General features: G+C 40.8%; 1 protein-coding gene across 5 annotated transcripts; it reads left to right on the forward strand.

The window, feature by feature from the left end:
• The first annotated feature begins 67 nt into the window (after window positions 1-67).
• agfg1a (ArfGAP with FG repeats 1a) lies at window positions 68-22,823 on the forward strand. 5 transcript variants are annotated; one of them, XM_030109194.1, is made up of 15 exons: window positions 68-431; window positions 8,422-8,515; window positions 10,497-10,612; window positions 11,765-11,930; window positions 12,546-12,708; window positions 14,483-14,602; window positions 15,511-15,582; window positions 16,753-16,968; window positions 17,521-17,698; window positions 18,128-18,207; window positions 18,535-18,651; window positions 18,886-18,930; window positions 20,284-20,436; window positions 20,565-20,659; window positions 21,992-22,823. In XM_030109194.1, the coding sequence occupies exons 1-15, from the start codon at window positions 265-267 to the stop codon at window positions 22,049-22,051; spliced, it is 1,842 nt and encodes a 613-aa protein (XP_029965054.1). In that variant the 5' UTR covers window positions 68-264; the 3' UTR covers window positions 22,052-22,823. The 5 variants fall into 5 exon arrangements, with proteins under 5 accessions (XP_029965054.1, XP_029965056.1, XP_029965057.1 ...); XM_030109196.1 differs by lacking the exon at window positions 18,886-18,930 and having other exon boundaries at window positions 18,535-18,640; window positions 20,282-20,436; XM_030109197.1 differs by lacking the exon at window positions 15,511-15,582.
• Window positions 22,824-22,825: the final 2 nt, after the last annotated feature.

Here is a 22,825-nt window from a genome sequence, read left to right on the forward strand (position 1 = left end):
AGGCGGAGTGTGCGTAACGGGATTGAGGAGAAGGCGGAAGTACGTAGCGGGAACTCTCTTGGTCCGTGTGAGCGTCAGCCTCACCGCCTGAAACTCCTTGTTCTAGGAGACGCAAGGAGGCCGCCCTGACAACAGAGCCACCCTCCCATCCCCTCTCCGTCTTCAGCACGATCCGTTAATAAAAGCACAGCCCTTTTGTTTTCCTCCTAGCTGACCTTTCAGACTCCCCCCGTCTTTATTTAACCCCACCGTACATACTTCACCATGGCGGCAAGTGCGAAGCGAAAACAGGAGGAGAAACACCTGAAGATGCTGAGAGAAATGACGAGTTTGCCTCCCAATAGAAAGTGCTTTGACTGCGACCAGCGCGGCCCGACCTACGCCAACATGACGGTGGGCTCCTTCGTGTGCACCTCCTGCTCTGGCATTCTGTGAGTATTGAGTTTCGGAGTGACCTTAGCTTTAGACATGGCGCACACGATGAAATGTTGCAGTCTGCCTCGGCTACACGGGTCAAAGCTGAGCCCGTTAGCCGCCTAGCTAACGTTAGACAGAACAGCAGCGGTGTTGCAGAGTTTGGCTGCTTTGACATTGTCTATGCGGTGTTGGGCGGGGTGCAGAGAGGTGTCAGTACTCCGCAGGGCTAACTTTAGCTTCCAGGGTTAGTCAGCCCAGTGAACTTATCTGACACTTACAAGCTAGGTTTGCCGATAAGCTACCAGCCCGCTGCGGTGCTACCAGTTGCTGGGGGGCGATACGAAGCTACGCCTCACATCTGATCCACTTCACATGGTCGAGGATCCTCCCCACACTGCTGCTGTTGTCAAGACCTCTTGACTCCAGACTGAGCCAAGACCTCCAGGCCACGACTTTAAGGGAACAGAGACCGAGTCAAGACCAAGACAAGGGGACAGAGGCCGACTCATAGTGAAGACTTTCAGGGATGAAGACCAGATCATCCCAAAACCAACACTTACAGGGACAAATACTGAGTCAAGACCAAGACCATTGGGCAGAGACCGAGTCAAGATGACGACTGTCAGGGACCAAGACCAGAGTATCATTAGACAGGAGGACATTAGGGGGGTGAGACGGAGTCAAGACTTGAGTAAACCCTAACCCTAAAAAATGTGGTCTCAAGAACAAGAGGACTTTTATGTACTACAACAAAAACCACACAAAGACATACGTGTGCACGTGTTTTATTGTACTGTAGTGTGTGACTTACATGTATGGGTTCATGCTCGACAGGATTGTGGTTTCAAAAAAATCTTTTGGTTGCAAGTAGACATCTGAGTGAAGATGCATACACAATTTTTAGCATGAGTGTTATGTCTATTTTGTGTGATTTATGTTACACCTTTCTAAAAGGGATACATGCATTGTAAACTTGATCACCAATATGTGACAAAGCTTTTTAGTCTAAAATACAACATCCATCTTTTGTATCACTTTATCCTGTTCAGGGTCACGTGTCCAATCTGAGGTAACTATGGTTGAAGAAAGGCTACATCCTAGAGAGGTCACCAGTACATGACAGGACAAACAGACATTCACATTTATGCTATTGGAAAGTTTAGGGTCACCTGTTAAACTCGGGCACATGTTCTTGGGCTGTTGGTGGAAACTGCAGTATCTTGAGGAAATCCATACACACAGAGAGAACAGGCAAGCTCCGCACAGATGAAGTGCTGCAGCAAAATCAGTGGCTCCAAACATGACACAGCACAGACTGTTGTGTGTGTGTGTGTATATATATATATATATATATATATATATATATATATATATGTATATGTATATATAGTCTATCTTTTACATTTTTTTAAATTTTTATTTCAAACATAAACGAAAACAATAAGGATAAGTGCAATGAAAATGATAACATGCTTGATAAGGAGTAGGAAGCATCATAACCTTATTAAATCCGTCCCCTCTCCTCTCATTCTGTCTTGATTTTGTTTCTTTCAACCAGTCACACTCACAAACTTTCAGAAGTTGAAATAACCACAAAGTACAGAAATCAATCAGTGAGTAAGCAAAAAAACTAAACTAAAAAAAAAAAAAAAAACATTGCTTTTACCTCATCACTTCTCAAAATGCCACCTTCTTTATTAGTATAATCATTATAAATAAATGTATCATCACTTGTGGGAACTGCCCTCAGGCTGCAGGCCTGTTCTTTGGACTTGGTGAAGATGGTGACTGTTACTTGTGAAAAATTAGCATAGTTATTTCTGGGGACTCAAAGTGTAATCGATAACTTCTTATTTGACTGTGTGAATACATTTATACACCGAAAGAGCAAGTATGGATGAAGAAGTCCATAATTTACGTGTCACAGGCAAAATCCTCGCACCTGATTGGTCAGTATATCAAGTGCTGGAAAGCGTTTGTTGTATTTGTTAAACAATTTAATTTGACCATTTATTACTTGAACGTTGCAGCAAAATTGTCTTTGTAGTTCTACAGAAATACTCAGGTTTATTCTGTCGAAAAGAAAACATCTTCAGGGTTGAACTGTGCTGTGTTGTCACTGAGCCAAAGCAAACACACGGCACTTGCCTCTGAGACGCCGTTGCTAATTCCGCTTTTTAAAGTGCTGTATTCACACATCTGATCATTAACATTTGAAATAACAATTCTCTTATTTTTTTTAAAACCAGTTCTACATGAAATTAATTACAATGGTTTTTTAAGGTGCGGGCAAATGTGATGGAAAATATCTTGACATACACGTGCATCTCAAAACGGCAGCATGATGAAAACTAGCAAAAGTAGAAATGTTTCAGTCATGGATTTTTTTTTTTTTTTTGATGTACCAGTTTGTAAATTATTTTGAGGTATACCCAAATAATATGATACTGCCGACCTTTCAATCATCAGTTGTATTGAGGCTCACCATCTGTTCAGAAGTATTAATACTGCTGTCGTCAAGACATTGGCAGCTCTATCAGCCAGACCTCCCCTTGACGAGCATCTGACTAAGTTCTAACTACAAACTCCCACGTGTCTGCGGTTCAACCTTCTTGGAGAGCTTAAAAAACCTGTGCACTTCATTGATAGCCTGCATGTCGCTGTGGGTTGTGACTTTAGATAGCAATCGCCTGACTTAAAACCTTGCTGTGCAGTTGTGTAACCAAGCATCTGCAGCTTGGGATTTGGGATTAGTGAAGCACTCCATTTCTTCTTTTTCAGCTGCAGATATTCTACCTCAATGCTGCTGCCAAATTTTGCATGTCAAGGAACAGCCTTGTTATGTGGCTGCGCATGACGTTAACAGCTCTGAGAGAGAAACGTGACCCATCACCAGCAGTCTTTGAAAGTTTCTGGTGTATTGCATAATGACACACAACATGGATCAAATGTTCGCCTTTGTGAAATATCTTGCATTATGCTGCAGTAATCTGCACATAATCACTCTCCTATGTCGGCTTTCCACGACTTTTTCTATAGACATTTGCATTAAATCACTTAAAAAGCACTGATTCTACAAGAGCTTCACACACATTAATACACGTATGTTCCCAGAAAATGGTTACAAACACGTCAAATGATACATGCATCCAGTGCAAGCATGAGAATTTGCTTTTATCACAAGTATTTACCGTAGTGGTGACTTCAGGAAATTCAGTTGGCACTGGACAGCAGTAACGCAAACAGGTGGTCCATCCATCCATCCATCCATCCATCCATCCATCCATCCCATTCTGGCCTGCAGTTGTGCTTTTTATGGTTTTATTGAAATCGTTGTTTCCACATTGTTATTGTTGCTCAATTTGAAGAATTCACTGAAAAAAAAGAAAATAAATGTCTTATCAATTTTAAGTTCATCACCTTCTTTTTTTTTTCCCTTTTACCTCAGATTTTTTGCTTAGTTGACCAGGCTTTTGACCTTAATCTCTCCAAAGTGTTTTATCTGTCCCCTCGTTGAACGCGAAGGTTGTGTACTGTTGCACTACAAAGCATGAGATTAATTGCGTGCTTGCTGATGGGCAAAGTTTGCCCTCCATTTCCCCTCATCAGTGTGTCTGTGGGGACTATGCCCTGTGTTTTCCATGTGCCTGCCCTCTAGTATTAAAGCCTGTAATATCAGTTGATTGGTGGTTTTTTTATGGCTTAATAACACAATCCACAGTGCCGTGCCTTTTGCTTCCTTGCTTTCGATTGAAGTAAATTTTGTTAGGGTAGAAATGCAACTTTCTCATGAGAAGTGTGGGAGTTGGAAAAGATTGATGTCTGTCTGTTACATGCAGGAAGCCCGGTGTGATTGTAGGTTCAGGAAGCGGTGTGGCCCCACATTGCTGCTTCATCAGCACCATGTGATGTTGTATGTGTGCAACAGGAAGTTTCAGAAGTCGCTGTCTGTCTTGTGCTCCTTCGAATGTGGTGGGAAAGGCAATGCTACTGTGAGAATGAATTTACACAGCACACAAATATATTTTCAGATATATTCCTTTTTTTTATGACAGTTGTTTGCCCAGTCCTCCTTTTTATTTGCAGTTTTTGGGATCATGGTTCACCCTGTGTGGTGATATCAAGTGCACAAGTAGCTACCTCTGAACACCTAACAATCCGCACACACCACACACACACACACACACACACACGCACACACACACCCTGAGATAGTTGTGGTTGTTTAATGGGTGGAGTTGGAATCTGCTATGTAAACACATTCCGTATAAAGGAGGAGGCCTTCCCAGGAGAAACGCCACTCACAATGTCTGTTTCTGGAGAATTGCACGTTGCAGGAAGTCACCCCACTTGGCCTGTGTGTTCCTGAGTAAGCAGGGCAGCTACTCTGACTCGACCCAATCAGAGGTGACGATCTGTCACAAGTAGCCAATCTCCTGGATAATTTAAATCAGTGCCGAGCCAGTAGCACATGTGCCTTTAAACTTTAAACAGTTAAGCCTTTCCTGTGCCTCCAGCTCCTTGAAAAGGTGCTTTATCTATGAAACACTGAAGTAACTAATTAACAGTGTACCTTGGAATGTAGCAAGGCTGGAAATGATTAAGACATTTTCTGAGATAAACCTTGCTTAATAATATAACTCTAATCAAGCAATAAAGATATCCTCTTTGTGGTGATCCAAAGCAACAAAGTGGAGCCTTTTGCATGGCTTCTCCTGCCCTGTGAGGGTTATTGTTGCCAGTTTCCTTCAGCCCGGAGCGGTTACAGTATGCTAATGAGCTGACTCTTCCCTGGCTGAGCTGCTCTCATACAGTAACTACAAGGTCATAATTATTTTACCGTGCAATATGCGATGCTGTTTTCTGATAACGTTATGCCATTTGTGAGAAGTAATGAGAAAATCAGTGGACTTTGATTAAACAAATAATCTGCCCTTTGCAAACATTGGCCACGCGTACAAAATTGATAAATGGAGGTCGAAGTGACTGTATGTAATTAAAAAAATGCTTCTGCAGTTGAAATTCTACAAATAATGAGCCTATGGTTGCTTAATACTGTTAAATGAAAGGTTGTTGGACTGTAGGGCTTTAACATTTTGTAGTCATACTCTGTACCAGAAAAGATTATTAAAACATAAATAACCTCAGTTAAATTGAAAACAAAAAGGAACTACCAAAAACCAAATAAGATATGTATAACCACACTCGTATCTCGTTATGAGATAACTAGGCATGCTACCATCGGCATGAGGAACTTTCTCTCTGTACCTGACCTAGTTTCTTCTTCATGGGACTGGGATCTCATCACTTACGTCCCCCAAGGCACAGAAAACACATTATTACTCAAATATAGAGAGTCGGTCACACATAGCCTACTGCTGACTGTTGCGTGTTTCTTTCAGAAAGTTAAATTATGCAATGATGGCCACTTTCAGAGTCCCACAGTTATTTTTTTTTTTTTTTTGATAAAAAAAGAGGAACCAAAGCCAAACTGTTCAAACACCCGATATCGAGTGTTTAACCTTTTTTTTTTTTTTGTTGAGTTACAATCTTACAGTTTAAACCACATTTAGGGGAACCATCTGTAACATAGACGTTCTTAGCGTTCTTACATTATAAGTCTTGTGTTGCTGAGTGGGAACTGAGAGCTTTTTGGCTACTCACATGCTTCATTTGTGTGCTAAATTGTTTGCTCATCTGAATTAACCTGTTACTCCTGTTGTATGAAGCAGTTTGAAGAACAGTCAGCTGATTGGTTGATGTTTAAAGAATAAGCATAACTGCACTCATGGTACAAGGTAACGGCGGTGAATTATTTAGCAACCTTGTCTAGTATTTCACCGCCTTTAGGATCACACGCTTCTTTGTGTAGAACATTGTAATTGTGACACTAGATCCTGTTTCCTAAGGAGTTGCCATGACCACCGTACCAAACAACTTTAATAAAGTCCTAATCTGAAATGTGAGGATTAATTAAACATTGATGCACAAGTTGTCTGGTAAACCTTTTTTTTTCCCCTCAAATTTGTTAATATATCATGTGTTAAACAGCCAGGCGTGTATGGAAACGGAGAGCCTGTGGACTGCATATCAGTGCTGGTTCACAGAATTTCACAAGCCCTTGCACTGTGTCCTGGGATGTTCATCTTTGCTTGTTTTTCGTGTCAAAATGCTTCTTTGATGCCATGAGATGAATAAATTCAATGGAGAGGCTGGTTTAGGAAGATGGCTCCGTTTCTGTTCAGTTTCTCAAAAAACTGGATGGATTAGTAACACTGGAGGGAAGTCAAAGTTTGAGCAAATTGAGTTGGGCTTTCTATTTAGAACAGTGTAAAAATTATCATATCTGAACGCAATTATACTGAAATCTTGGCAAAGAAGATGTTGCATTTTTTTCTCCTCAGTTCAGTGAATAAAGTGAGTTAGTCTCCTTGATTCCTGGTTAAAAACACTGTTCTGAGACAGAGTTTAGTGACAAACACAAAAACACTTACAGATCTAATCCTTTTCTTTTCTTAGTTGTTCAGCAGTTACTGTCACGCCACAGGTAAAACCCTCCGCTCGCATGCTTGACAATGTCTGGTCACCTTTATAAGATTAACAGGTTGGTGTCCTTGCAGCATTACTTCACTTCAGTGTACAAGTGCGCACGGGAACAAACGCTCTACAGATTTGGGGCTCGCCAATAAAATCTTAATAACCAAGCTGTTATGTTTTAGTCACCAGGCACTTTTAATTTGGGCCATTTTTGACACGAGCTGTGACCCTCTCAGGAAAATGAGCAAGGCTGGTGTGGACTAATGTGTGCTGCTCCATAATAGAAGTTTCTATATTAAGGGGCCATAGTTCATTTTTACTGTAATGACGAGCTCAGCTCAGTCAGCGCCACATCAGAGTCCTGCCTACTGCCTTTGTTTTACTCTTCTCCTATTCTCTTCCTCTCAACATGTCTCTCTCTGTCATTATTGTTGCCTGTCATTTTTTTTCTTTAATTCTGTATTCCTGTTCTCAGTTTCACACATAAGCAGCTATTCAGCCTGGAGCTAATTAGAGGGCTCTGCCCAAACTGGTGCGCTTGCCAGTGTATCCTGATGCTGTTTTATATCAAGGGTGCCATTTACAGAAATGATGCATCCCCCCTGTGGTTTATGCTTCCCCCTGCATATTTTATCATTGGGGGGTGGGCATGAATGTCCTCACAGTGATTAAAGCTACTTACCAGCAGGGCTAAAGTCGTGAATGTTTTGTATTGTAAGCCTCACCTCTTTCGCATTGTCAATAAAACTCTCAAAGGATTAACTCGGGTAGCAAGCAGTTTTCTGAGATCAACTCTTACATGTTGGCTGAATATTGAATTTCCTCCATTTTCTCTGAGATATCATCAGTGGATGAATCATAACAAGTCAATGACTTTTGTTTATTGGTACTGGAAAAGGTAAATCTATACTTAGGCTCAGTAGCTGGTACATCTGTCGCATTTATTACTGTTACAGTCAACATTCTTACAGAGGGGGAATCCTTGAATTATTGTAGCATAGCTGCGCACAGAACAAAACAGAATAGACAGACATTAAAATATCAATACAGCATAGTAAAGCTGAGTATTTTAAATGCTTCTTACACCATATGCAGAGCTCAGTGAGGCGGTGACTGGCGGCAGCAGAGAAGAGTGAAATTAAAAGAAAAACACAACCAACACTGTTTACAACAGGGAGGTAAAGAGTATTATTATGAAAAGAATGAAGGGTCTCCTGTGACTCTTTACTGCACTTTAGTGGCATGAGTCTGTTGCTTAAGGTGCTCCTGCTGTTGACCGGGACATCATGGAGGAGGTGAGAGTCTTTGCTCAAAATAGACCTCAGTTTGGACCGGATCCTCCTCTCTGAGACCACCTGCACACAGTCCTTCTCCGTCCCACACCACGTCACTGGCCTTTCTGATGACTTGTGTATGTCTGTAGTCTCTTCGTGTTAAATTGACTACTGTTTTCTCTCCCATCTACAGCCGAGGACTGAATCCCCCCCACAGAGTCAAGTCAATCTCCATGACAACCTTCACGCAACAGGAAATCGAGTTCCTACAAAAACATGGCAATGAGGTATGAATGGCTCCTGTCTCGCTTTTTACTTGCCAAGGATGCAAGATCGCAGCTTTAAGGTTTTTCACTGTTGCATCAACAATACCAACACTGATGGACACCACTGACTGAGTACAAAATGACAGGCATACATGTGATGAATAAAACCCAACAGTGGAGATAAATAGTCTCTCTGTAGTTGCAAAACTGCACGGCCAGACAAAGCAGTCCACCGTTATCAGTTCAATCTTTTCAATGCTCAAGGTTTATTAGTCATCGTATGTGGCAGGATAAATTTTGTGTATAAAATACCAGGGTGCCCTTGTCATCAATTGTAAACGTAGTAGGCAGACTCTAAATCCCAAATGGGAATCCAATCATTAAAGACAACTTCAGTAATCAGTTTCATGACTATTAGAAGAAGCTGTGTTGCAGGCATGTGACATTACATGTAAACCGTAATTAGGATCACACAGCAAAGCTGCGATGCTACGACATGTCCAATTTTATGGTTACTACGGCAACTGCTGCATCAATGGATGCTGTTCTTTCAGTCTGTTGAAGTGAAGTGGCTAAACAATCTTGATGGGTCTCAAACCTGTCAAGGCCAGAAATGCCATTAAATGAAAACTTCAGGCTGAAAAAATGTAGGCAACCCTACAGTATGCAGAAACCATGACATTACGATTTTTGCATTATATATGATTTTCATGCTCATCAAATATTGATAAATGTAAGAAATGGCTTCTATTATACTCTGATATCATTGCAATTTTAGGGAGAAACACTTCAAAATCAGTAAAATACAAAAAGGAATAACTGAACAAATTAATTGTATTTATATGGTTCAGGGCAAGTCTCGGTGAAGCTCTCACCCAGTCATCATAGTGAAATAAAATAGCTTTGCACATTTGTAGTGCTTAACGATGCCAAAGTGCATCATCCTTCAAGAGACATTTCTGGTAAACAGAGTTTGAAATAGAGCAATGCCACCTGGGATGTATAACCTATTAAAAGCTGTGGCAGAGGAGACAGACACGCAGGACACTCAAGGTTGAAGCTGAGGCTTACATCTTTCAAGGCTGCTGTATAAATACTGTCTTCAAGTTGCTTCTTTTCTTCTCGACCTCTTGACACAGGAAAACACTGATCCAATTTCAAAATTCAGCTGGTTGTAGAATAGTGAATCCGCACAAATAAATAATAAATTGACAAGCTTTCCCTTGTCTCTTTCACATTCACTTTTCTTCCCTTTTTTTGTTATCTTGCGTGCATTCTTCATGTATTTCATATCTTCAGTCTTCATTCGGTCTTTACCTTGTCAGTTGACCACACATAGCTTGTGGGTATAATGCCAACAAACTCCACAGGTCTGCCTTAACATTTGAGTTGCCAGTTACAGGTTGCTGTTTTTTCAATGCAGTTATGTAATTGTCCAGCCTGACATTGTGATTGCGTTTAAATTAATTATGCATCACTAACTGGGGAAACATTAAAATGGCATAATGTGAGAATGCTATGCTTTTACTGATTCAGCCTTCTGCATGTGGTGCCTGAATAAAAATGTATTTGACACCTCATAAAGAAATGATGAGCCATTCTAATTCAAGCAAATGTCCTTATTCTGTGCAATGCAGCACTGTATACTCTGTCCATACATGCAATCTCTGTAAATCTCCCTTGACAAGGTGAGAAAATTGAGAGTGAATTAACATCAAGCGACTACATTGGCCTTGGTTATTCAAACAGAAGCCCAATGCAAATATGTATTTTGACCAAATATGGTAAAATTGTCTTCCCGGCAGCACAACCTACCTTCAAATGGTGACATTTTCAAAACACTTCAATGTTTGTTTAATCTGTGTTTGACCGCTCATTTTCCTATTTCTCTATTAGTTTGGATGATAAATTCAGTGGTCAAACATGAAGATTGGTATGTCATGCAAAGCAGAACATCCTGCACAAGTTTTTGTCTAAACTGACTTGAATTACTCTGTTTCAGGTTTGTAAACAGATTTGGCTTGGTCTGTACGATGACAGAACCTCGTCAGTACCAGACTTCAGAGAACCACAGAAAGTTAAAGAGTTCCTGCAAGAAAAATATGAGAAGAAGCGATGGTAAGTCTGTTTTACAAGCCAGCTGTGTAAAGACCAGAACAATCCTCTGGCAGTGTGCACTGCACCAACACACAGCTTGTCTTTTGTGTTTTCCTTGTCTTTGGTCTGGAATTTCTCACAGGCAGCTCAAAGCAATCAGCCCTGAGTACGCCGACAAATACCCTTTTTTAATGTAGGTCATCAGAGTCAAACCACTTTTTGTGTTACATGTGTTGCTCCACCATCGTATAGATTTCATTTACCTCAATATGGGTCAGTTTCTGCCTGGTTGGTAGACAAAGGCTTAAAAAAGTGCAAAAAGTGTTTAAAAAAATAATGTTAACATAAGTTTTGTGAATATAATTTTTTTTTTAGTGTTGGATATACTGAGATGTATGTAGACCTTGTGTTTCTCTCTCTGTCATTTTCTTCATGTGCTCATTCTGGCCAAAATGAGAGCAATGAGTGGAACATGTCTCAACTTGCCATTTGTTCTGCGGACAGGAATTCTTGTTGTAGAGAGTGCAGGAAATCTGTATTCAAGTGCATTTCCTATTACATGTTCTAAATACTATCATTTACAAATAAGTACTGTTTACTCATGGAGAAGTACAAAGAACCATTCAAAGTATTAATTAACTTTTAACCACATTTAATGATGTTCTCAGTTTCTTTCATTTGATTCCGTTTACGTCTGCATAATATCTTCATTCAACACACATTTCTCAGGAAACCAAACTGAAAATTCCATTATGGTGAGCAAGTGTGAAACTGAAAACAGGGTTGTTGGCTGCAAGATTGCAGATCAAAAGGTTAACTATTAATCCAGACTGTGGGCGTGCTCAGTCGAACTCCATTATTGAAGCAGCAAAGTAGAACACGTTTTACTTGAATATGGGTAAAAGTACATACTTGGCAAAAAAATGCCCAAAAAACACTTACCGAGCAATATTTTGTATACATTTAGTTGTTAGATTATTGAACATTTAGTTGGTGAATATTATTGATTTCTCTCAGATTTTTTACTGGCGACTAATGGAATGTTGCCTTGTTAACCTCTTTGGCTTCATGGTGTGTTTGTCTTCCTGTTTTTCTGGCTGATATATTCTATTTTGGAGAACCACGTTGCATTTTTTCCTAATGTGTCATATATATGATGTGAAACACTTGAAGGTACGTCCCTCCTGAGCAGGCCAAGGTCGTGGCATCGGTCCATGCTTCCATTTCTGGCTCCTCAAACAGCAGCACCAGCAGCACCCCCGAGGTCAGACCCCTCAAATCTCTCCTGGGGGAGTCGGCCCCCTCTCTACACCTGAACAAGAGCACCCCGCCCAATCAGGTGAGACACTTATAGGCTGAGACATAACCACATACAGGGGTCAATAAGGACATACTTTATTTAATTTGTTGCACGATTGTGGAATCCTTCAAGAACACCTCACCATGTAAAATATTTTTTTGTTTTTGTCAAATCTAATAACCAGCTAACAAACACTGACTTGTCAAAGTTGACCAACAGTGGTTGTGTCATCCTTGTATTAATGTTGATGTGTATATCCATTATAGTTTGAGTCATGACAAGTCACTGCTTGAAAACAAGCACATGTTACAAGTTTTTGACTCGGTGTCAGTGACTTTGTCACTGAATCAGGTATAAAACTGCAAAGCTCGCTTGAGACATGTTTACAGTTTACTTAATGTGAAATAAAACACTTGCTACTGTGAATAATAAAGTTAAATTATATTTTAGTAGCATTATGAAAGCGTCTTATAATTATGATTCACAATTTTCAGTGAGATTGAGTTATAGGTTACACGTTTGGACACAATGTTTTCACATAAAGTTTATATACTTTTTTAAATCAAGATTGTGCTCCTTGTTGAACACATGCCTTCGTGCATGTGAACCAGTGGCTGCCTGCTCCTTTATAAATCCATGTCCTGTCTCCACCAGTCTCCTGTGGTGAGCCGCGGACAAGCCCACCAGCAGCAGTTCCAGCAGCAGAAGTTTGACCTCCTCAGTGACTTGGGTGGAGACATCTTCGCTGCCCCACCCAACATAAACGCAGGATCCAGCTCCAGTTTTGCTAACTTTGCACATTTCAACAGCCACACAAGTAAGAAACAGACAAATACCTGGGTTGATTGTTTGATGAAAGCATTGAGAAGCTGCATGTTTGAGTCGGATACATGTATACAGTTTGAACATTGTGGAGGGACGGTCATTCTGGAGCCAATCACAGCTGCTGAAGAACAGTAAATATGATAAACTACCAATGGCAAAAATCTAGAGAAACATAGCTCAAAGGAAATTCAGTAGGTCAGTCCTCTCTTCAAGGTGTAAGGAGTTTCTAGTGTGGATCTGATGCCATTGAATAGTTTGCTGCAGAGGACTGAAGTGGTTTTGATCCATGTCCAGTTTATGGTTCAAATCATCTCAGTTGTCAGTGATTGATGCAACAATTTAACTTGCTTAATTCGTATTGTGGCTCAAATTGACACCATATTGGACAGATAAAAGGAAATAAAGAGTTGCAACAAAAGCATAGCAGGAAAAAAACACCACAGAGAACACTTTCAGATGAGCCCGAATGAAATGTTTGTTTTCAAGGCAGACCTAAAGTAAACTGAAATTAGCATCCTGAAGAGCCATTTTACTAACCGCATCAGGGATCTGGAACAGGAACAGCTGGCTTGTTGACCTAATCGCTGACGTATTCATACATCCACTATGGTCTGTTTACGTGCATCAGGCCAACTTTCTGTGAATCATATTGCTAATGCGTTGCGTCCTGGACTATTATGAGGATTGTGATGAGTCCTTTCAGATTGATTGTTGGCTTTATTAATTGGCACTGAAGTACAGTAGCAGAGGATGGAGGCAGAGACTTGCACAGTACTAAACAGTTCTTATAGATTTAGGAGGATGTTTGCTGCGAAGAGCGGGACCCGTTAGCACAAGAATTAAAACAAACCTTGACCAGTCCATGAATGAGCGGAATCCCAGCGGAGTCATAAAAACATTGCTGTTGTGCAGATGGTGTTAAACTTTGTTCAGAACAGTTAAAGAAATGCCAAGAATTGTTCTTGAGATTATTTAGATTTAAAAAAATTATTCATATTACAAGTCAGAATTAGAAATGTGATGTGTTTTATTAAAAGCGTATGAAATGGGACAGATGTCACACAGTGAATAAACTCAAAAGCAAACAAAACAGACATGTATCGCTCTCTGTAGATACAACCTGACTGATTGATGCCTTCTGGAGATGATACACAATTTTTTGCAGAGTCAGCAACCAGGTCCTCCTATACGGCAGAACATGTCCATATTATAAAAACGTATCGGACACCCAGACACATCTCCATGGTTACTAATGTCTGCAACATTGCTCTATTAGTGTTTGCTTCCCTTGGAGGATAATGTCTTCTCATTTCCCCCATAAACAGCCATCAAGACTGTCTATTAAAGCAGCAGCTAAAGTGGCATCCACACATCTCCACATAGCAAGCATTACCACAGATGTGCACTATAAGATTAATGAAGTGTGTATCCTGAAACACACACACACACACACACATCCAGTTTTAAACTACTTTCAACTCAGAGTCCAGACGGTCTCTCATTGGAAGGGTGAATGTTCAACTATTGTCTAAATATGCTACGCATTCCATTCAGTTGCACCACTGTGTGATTATCCTTCATATTTTATAAACATTCCATGATATTTCTTTAAAATCACCCATGTGTTTTTGTGTACATAAATCCATTCATTCAATTCATTGTTTCCACCTTTTATTTTTTTCTCCTTTGTGTTTGTGTGTGTGTGTGTGTTTGTGTGTGTTAATGTTCATCCGTCCGTCTGAACCTCATCCCAACAACACCTCCAGTGGCACAGAGTGCCAATGCAGACGCAGGCTTTGCTAATTTTGATGCATTCGGAAGCACTTCTGGGTCGACAGGTGGTTTCCCTTCAGCACCCCAAGCCCCATTTCAACCCTCAAACACAGGTAGAACAAGTTCTTTTTCCTGGACTAATCCAACTCACTAACCTCAAGAAAATGGGTTTTACACACACGGTCAAACTTTGATATTTGCTCTATATGACATTCTTTTTTTATTTTTATTTTTTTTTTTATCCGTTTTGTAATCACACGTTGAGCAGAACCTCAACATTAGATCACACTCTGGATGTAAAACTTGGTTTTCACACACAACTCAATATATTGTCTTTGACTGTATTTGAACACATGATGTTGATGTAATGTTTACACGGCATGTGCCTCAAGCACAGAAGAAAAACAAGCTTTTAACAATGTTTGTGTCAGCATTAACCTAAAGCTTGGCTTGTAACTGTATTGGTATTGACTTTGAAGGCTTGGTTTGACCACTTTAACCAGTTTGATTTGCACGGCTGCTTGACATTTTAACCCAGCTTAAAGACCTCTTGTGGATTCAAAACACCTGGTAGAACAGTAACAGCTTACATACTGTAGATAAGGTGGTTCACATACCAGCTCCTTCTAGCTCGAGGAAACGGTAACGCACCACAGTGCCCTCTGTTGGAGGAGTGCACGTTGACTTTTTCCCATGTGGAGCTGCACCATGATCTCTTTAGTATGACTATTGCTTAATGGATAAACTCCCCTCTCTCTGGCGTGGCTTAGCGAGATAATCCTTTTCTCACAGACACTGATTCACTGCGATCTGGCTTCAGCTGTCAAATCTGTCTCATGTCCTTTTCGTCTGTTCCACTTCAGCACCACTTGATTTGCTTTGATGTAACGCTTTAATTTTTCACCCCTGGTTCAGCTGACATATTTTCTTTTTGTTTTTTTTCTCCGCCATCTTGCATTTCGCATTGCCCCATTTCTACCTCCCTCTTTTATTTTTTTTTCCTTTTACTTTTGGCTGCCAGCTTTCACTGTGCTCTCATCCAGCCGCAGTATGGGTGAGTTTGCCACTGCTCTGCCTCTCCGGGGTGCGCACAGTAAGTCTCTCTTTGGACTTGCCCTCATAACAGCTTTCACCCTCTCCATCTTCTGTAATGTGTCGTCATTTCAGTCCTCTCGCTTTCTGTAGCGTGTGTCTGTGTAGCGCTTCGTGTCCTACTTGCCTCCAACCACAGCTAACCACACTGGTCTCTCTATCTGACTGCTGTAAATTTTGAGATGTGATCCGGGTGAGACTGAAACCAAATTGAAAAAAATTTGCAATGTGAAGTTTGAAAGCGAACACAAATATGGGCTTCGGTTTTCCATGAGTCAAAGTTTTCAATCAATTTATATTGGTATTTAGAAATAAGTGAGTGTTTAATAAGAAATATACATTTATTTTTTATTTTATTCAATTTTTTTAGAGGGGAAAAAGTCAGTCAGCAATAATTAGTATAGATAACAGTTTTAATCTTTTGGAGTGATTGTGACTGGAAGGTTGCTAGTTCAAACTCCTAAAGTGAGAACTTTAGGAGGTGAAACTGAAATATTCCCCTCATCCTCACACTCCTCACCAAAAACAGTATCCTCTTGGACAATGGCCAAACACTCCCTCCTCTTTCGTTTCTCCTATAATCTGTGGTTTAGGTGAACTGTAATGCTCAGTCAGACGAGGAGGAATATTCCTGAAAGCGTAAATAAATGAACTCAATTAAAAATCTCCTGGTGAAACTTAACTCTCAAGCTGAAGGAAGTGTAATTATTGTACAGCAGTATTTATTAATGCGAAAGAAAATTACATCTCCAGGTGTCTTCGGGATGAACTGACGCACAGATCGTCAACAGGACTTTTCTTTTCAGTGTGGTTGAACATCAGAGTCCATCCTTCCCAGTGCTCACTGATCCCTGTGGTTTTGTAGCAGATTAAAAATAGTTCCCATGAAATCATGAAGTTATTTCATCCTGCTAGTGATGCAACTTTATCTTCATCCATTGTAGCTGCCACTTTTATGGATTCCTTATTTTGTTAAATTATAGCTTGTCTATGAAATAGAGGATAGTTTTTGGCTCCTATTCTTGATTTGATGACGACCTTTGCCGCCCCCAGCCTGACCGCATCGCATCCTAACCTTTCCTCCGTGCAGCTTCTTCCCTGTTCATGTTGTGACACAAAACCAATAATCAAGGTCCCCCTCATGACTTTTTAATCTCTCTCTTTCATGCAGGTAGCACCTCAGGGGGACTAGCAAATGCCAATTTTGCAAATTTTGAGAACTTCCCCAAATCGTGTAGTGCTGACTTTGGATCCTTCAGTGCCTCCTCCCAGAGTAACTCCGCAGGAGCTGGCAGAGACGCTGTACAGAGTACTAGCGTTTCTGTCGATAGATACGCAGCCCTGGCTGACCTGGATAACATGTTTAGCTCTGCCATAACAGAGCAAGGTAAACTTCTCCTGCCTAGCCTGTTTCCTAGACGTAATTCAGGGATAGTAGTTCACAGACAACCCAAACGTAATTTTATTAGATTTAAGCCCCTATTAGCTGTCTTTCCTAAGTCAGGGTCAGACATAATCTCTATTTAAACAGGGCTGATTTACATTTTCTAGCCAACATTTGAGCTTCTGCCAGGACTTGGTTGTGTTTGGAGCTGACCTAAGCTGACCTCTGAGACCGAACCAGCCTGCATAAAGACATCAGGCCACTGGACGTGGTGGAAGCTCCTCTTTGCTTAATTGGACTGTTCCGGCACTCGAGCATCTATGAATTGTCCTGGGCTGGTTTCAGTTTATTTTCTTCATATTACAAACTGTATTTCTGTGCTAGAAAATGCAAATTTCCTAATGACTGAACATTTATTCCCCATTATTTTCAGTAGGTTGAATATGGCCTCTTTCTCCGGACCTTTGCTTGTATTTCTTGAAAGTTAGTGCACAATGTTTCCTGTTCCGGTTCCCGTTCTAAATCCAGCTCTGCTGTTATTTGCTTCTGCTTCAGGGGGTAGTATTCCTGGCGGGGTGAGCTCTGCTGCAGCCGGAGCTGCTGGCTTACCTCAGAAGCAGCAGGCGGCGTTGGCAGTGGGGGACCGCTACGCTGCTCTGGCTGAGCTGGACACCGTCTTCAGCTCCTCGGCTCCGGCCACCAGTGTTTACAACACCACCAGCACCTCACAAGGGTGAGACAACGCCTTATACACACACTCTCCAGAGTGAGGTCCCTCCTGTTTTGGGGTTATGATATTTTTAGTCTTTTATTGGTTACATTCTTTATAGATCTAGATCATAAGTTATAAAAAGTCCAACCACAGTATCGGAAAATATTAGAATTTTTTTTTTTTACCTGGAAGCCATTTTCACCACAGTTCATCTTTTTTGAGTGCTTGGAAGTTACTACATGAATTCTGAGAGAATAATTAACCAGTAAAATAGGTTGAAAGCATTCACAACAATTTATTATTTTCACAAAGTGACTTCCACTGGATAGTTTTTGGCCTACAGACTTGCAGAGGTCCCTCGTCCATCACACCGTGTTGCACCGTGTCTTTGATTTTTGGGCTTCTTCCTGCCGACTCTCTTAAACTCACGCCGTCTCTGTGTCGCTGCAGGGTTGTTTTTGGCTCGGAGACCAGGGTGTCAACAGCACAAGCACAGCAGCCCATGCCTGGCATGGCTCAGGGCTTCGGAGGTGAGTAAACCTGCCAGCTGTCTCTGATTACTCGAGGTAGGCTCTCTGCCAGAATGAAAGTTGGTGGTGTGTACTACTTTGTAATTGTGAACAGTTTTTTTGCAGTCTGCGTTTTGTTATTTAAAATATGTAACAGAAGTAACTGTTTTTGGAAGTTCAATCGTTTTTCTACTTGGTGCTTAGGGTAGTTAACAGGAACTGAGCGCGATCAGTCCGCACAATCAGCGATCAAGAGTCTGCAGTAACAAGCAACATGTGATTCACAGACTTGCACATGTTTGCTTCAAACGTTCATGGAAAGCCGTTGACGCCCTCTCTCTCGTGCAGCAGCCCCGTCAACTAATCCATTTGTGGCTGGCGGTGTCGCTCCAGCAGCAGCTCCCACCAACCCATTCCAGTGCAACGGCAGAGCAGCAAGCGTGGCGGCGGCAGCGGCGGCAGCAGGTCTGCTTGTCTTGCATGGTTGTGTGTGTGTATCATAACACCATACCCAGGTAGTGGAGTAGTTCGCTGAAGATCCAGGATGTTAGATTTTCATGCACACCTGAAGCCGTAGCTCTTTGTGACGTTACCTCAGTCGTGAACGTGCCTCAGATCACCCGCAGCAGGTCTAGCTTGTCATGTGAGCAGCGTCTTGGACTCAGGGTTCTGTCTGATTGTTCTTGCCATGCTGGACAGGCTTCATGAGCGCTCTTCACGGGCAGGTGTATCCTCCCATTGTGGGTAGGTTGTCTTGCACTGTGTGTTTTTCCCTTTTTTCCACCGCTTCACTCTGGCAGTGACTAATTTTTTCGAGTCTTATATCTTTCTGGAAAATGTTGGAAAACTATTGCATCGGTAGAGTTCTCTATGATGTAGAAAAAGTTCAACTAAAAGCATTCAGTGAGTTAAGGAAAAGTTGGAATTCAAGAGTCAAGTGTTAAACTCATTACATTAGCAGTGGTTCCCAAACCTTTGTCTCATCGCCAACATTTTCTCTTCCTTGAGCAGAAACATAAACTTCTGGTTTTCTTTCTGAAAGCATTTTTCATATCTTCACTTAAACAGTCTAATGAACTCCTCTATTTTTCAAATTCTTAGTTTCAAATGCTGAATTCAGTGACAGTAAGGGATTGAAAAGTGCTGAGTCGTAAACATTGTTTTCATGACGTCAGGTATCGTTGCTGGATTAAAATGATCATAATGCGTTGTTGTAAGTGACGTGCAGTTTCATCCAAACACAAACTCTTTTTTCCACAGAAAGTCTCTTTCTGTCGGCTCCCTAAGTCTCTCTGATGTGGTTGATTAGAAAAGTAGCATGGTCCAAAGAAATGTGAAAACAGGTCAAACACAAGTTGGAACAGGCATCAGAAGTGTTGTCTCCTCAAACCAGCAGTGAGAAAAGATGGTGTGAAGATCGACTCTAATTCCTGTCTGTTTGGGCTACTTTATGCTCCTTTTAAAAAAAAAAAAAAAAAGCAAACAAAAAACCCTTTTTTTTTCTGATGCGCTCAGAAAAAATAGACATGTCAACTCAAAGCATTGATTTTGAAATATAAGTTATTTACATGCTATCATGTCACGTTTTGCTTGATACAGATGATGTTATTAAAAACATCAGGCTACAATAATCTTCTGTCTTTTCATGGGAATCCAACACAAATAAAAAAAATGTGGCTTTTTGCTCCCAAATTCTGTCAGTTCTAACGTCATATATCCACTTCATTTAATGGATATTGGATGTAGCGTTGCATGTGTGCTCTTTTGCCAGCAGGCTGTCTTACTTGCTGCAGCTTGATTGTAGTTGTTAGAACTGTGTGCTCAGCTGAAATCAGACACTGATGCTAAACTCAAGTGTTTTTGCTTCATGCCTGACTAATTCATTTCTGGTTTTCTTTCTTTTGTTTTGTTTTTTGTTTTTTTTGTTTTTTGTTTTTTACTTTGCATGCATCTCAACTACAAATGCTGAGATTATTTAAGTAAAAGATGACAAACTGTACCACAAGACATGTTGCCTGGGAGTAGACTTCACTTGTTGCACGTCCTTGGGTGTTGATGCCTCCTCCAGTAACTGGTTGCTGTCCTGTTTCACCGTAGCACCGTTTGGAACGGGCTCCATGAGCATGCCAGCTGGATTTGGGAACGCTGCAGCCTACAACCTCCCCACCAGCTTTAGTGGAACATTCCAGCAGCCCTTCCCCGGCCAGGCTCCCTTCCCTCAGCCTCCTGCTTATCCCCAGCAGCCCAACGGTGCGTGTGTGTAGAGGTCCTTTACTTGTCAGTATAGTAATAATAGTCACAAGCACATCTGGATGCATCTGGCAGGGCTGTTGTCACACGAGTGTTATGAAATGTCTTTTCCTGTATCTGTCTCCCAGGTGGAGGATTTGCGTCGTTTGGACAGGCCAAACCGGTCGTGGCTCCGTTCGGACAGACGATGGCGGGACCGATGGTCTCCAGTAACCCTTTCCTGGTCAGTATGGTGACCGTGTTGTTGTCATTTCCAGCACTAAATATCACTTTAACCCAGAAATGTGTGGTCTTTATCACTGAGCCATCCTCTTCTGTGTTAATGCATTTTATTGACTTTTTTTACTTTTTGTAGCTCAGTTGAGTAGACAAACTAAATCTATGTATCAACACGACTACGGTATGTGAATCAAATAAACTCAATAATGACTCTTGGCAGTCAATTTTCAGATCTTCTTTTGTCATAACACTGAATAGTAACAACTTTTTCTCTTGATGTTAAGCTTGTGTACAAGATCATTAACAAATGATTAAAACCTAAGGCGATGGAAGTTTATTTGTGTAGCTCCAGTTGTACACAAGGCAATTCAAAGTGCTTCACAAAGACAAAGAAATACTTAAAAGTACAGGAAAATGTCAGAAACGAAAGTATACATTAAAAACAAAATCTGAAGAGCATTTAAGAGACAAAAGGGAATTAAAAATGACAAAAAAATTTCAAATTAAGCTAGAAAAAAATGCATTTGGAATAGTGTAGTCTGTTCTTTTCCCATATTGGGATTTGGTGTCCCAAATAACCACAAACATTCTGTCCTCTGGTCACACGTCTCGCCGTTCTGAGCACCTTCTCAAACAACGGACTCGCTCGAGTCACCCAGAGCGGAGGAAGCGCTTCAAGTGCATCACATCAAAAATTAATCAAAAATTCATCTCGGAGAGCAGTTTTCAAAGTAAAGTGTAATGTTTATTTGAAAATCTGTGCAAGTAATAATGCTTTAATTCCTGATTTAAAAGAAATGAGTGTGTCAGCGGGACTCAGGTGTTCAAGACGTTTATTCCGGTCAGAACAGAAAGCTGCTGCACCTCGTTTCTTCTGAGTCTCAGAACACTTAGTAAACCTCTTCCTGAGGACCTCCAGGGTCTGCAAGTTCATTCTACTTAAGTACTATGGAATTATTATTTCTGCTCATGCTATACAAACAAAAAATGTTCTAGTAGTTTGTATTACCCATTTATGATCAAATCGTAAATACAGCTGATTTTATAATATATTCTGACATTTTGACATGATTAATAACACAGTTATTAAGATTAAAACTAAATAAGCTTTGGAGACGTCGGTTTATGGGTAATTATTAAAAGATCCACTTTTTTAGTATTGGAATTAGTGTAAAAAATATTTACATTATATTTCAGATTTTTAGTATCTGTAACTGGCTCTGTCTATTTTTCGTTGAACTGTCAGCAAGGCGGCGACTGTCTCTGGCTCCAGTGGAGCATCGATCCAAATAATGGGCCCATGTTGTGTTGATGGTGTTTTCCTTTGTGTCTCCAGGGTGCGGCTCCGCCTGCGCAGTATCCAGCGGGAGGCTCTTCAACAAACCCCTTCTTATAGCGATCCGTCTTGTCAGCTGCATTACAGGGTCAACAACTGGCGCGCTTGCACCTATTGCACTGTTTTGTTTCACACGTAGCTTTAAAAAAAACAAAAAAAACACAATGTTTGTAAGGATTTGTATTTTCTATGGCAGTTTGTCACAAATGGAACAATATGCGAGACAGTCACGCTGACACTGTCTACAGCTACAAAACAAAGTGATGGTGTGTACAGAGGGAGAGGTTGATCCCCTCTTCTCTATTTAACCTGTGAACTGGCCTCTTCTGAGCCACAATGTATAATCAAACTGGCTGAAATGTAAGTTATTGCGTACACTATATCTCATTCATTATGCTGCAATTCTGTACATATTTTTTTTTTCTTTTAGGAAGTTTAGCTTTTTGTGCATATCAGTATTTGTATCTAACACACAAGATTTGTTAAGGCAGAAATGTTGCTTGGAAAAAAAATAAGAAAAAGCTAATGGGTACTGCCACTTACTGTATTTGTAATGAACCAAACTGTTTGTTTGTGCAGGATACTTTGAGGTAAACTGTTCCTACAGGGGAAGATTTTCTGTCGAATGGAGGTGAAAACAGGGGTGAATGCTGCATCAGGGACAGGTGGGGGACGAGCCTCTCTGCCGTCCCCTGTCCTGCTTTCAGAGGCCCAGGTCGCAACACTTTTTGAGTGACTGTCAAAAACTGATGAACTGAAAACCACTTATTGGGTATCAGAGAATTTTAAGTTAATGTGTAAATATATACAGTATATATTAAAATCATTTTAAGT

This window comes from Salarias fasciatus, chromosome 14, assembly GCF_902148845.1.
Source record: "Salarias fasciatus chromosome 14, fSalaFa1.1, whole genome shotgun sequence".
NCBI lineage: Eukaryota > Metazoa > Chordata > Actinopteri > Blenniiformes > Blenniidae > Salarias > Salarias fasciatus.

Coding starts and splice junctions, on each gene's coding strand:
- agfg1a (XM_030109194.1), top strand. CDS start 265: ATGGCGGCAAGTGCGAAGCGAAAACAGGAGGAGAAACACCTGAAGATG. Junction 11,931..12,545: donor AGAGCACCCCGCCCAATCAG/GTGAGACACTTA, acceptor TGTCTCCACCAG/TCTCCTGTGGTGAGCCGCGG. Junction 18,652..18,885: donor GGCGGCAGCGGCGGCAGCAG/GTCTGCTTGTCT, acceptor CATGCTGGACAG/GCTTCATGAGCGCTCTTCAC.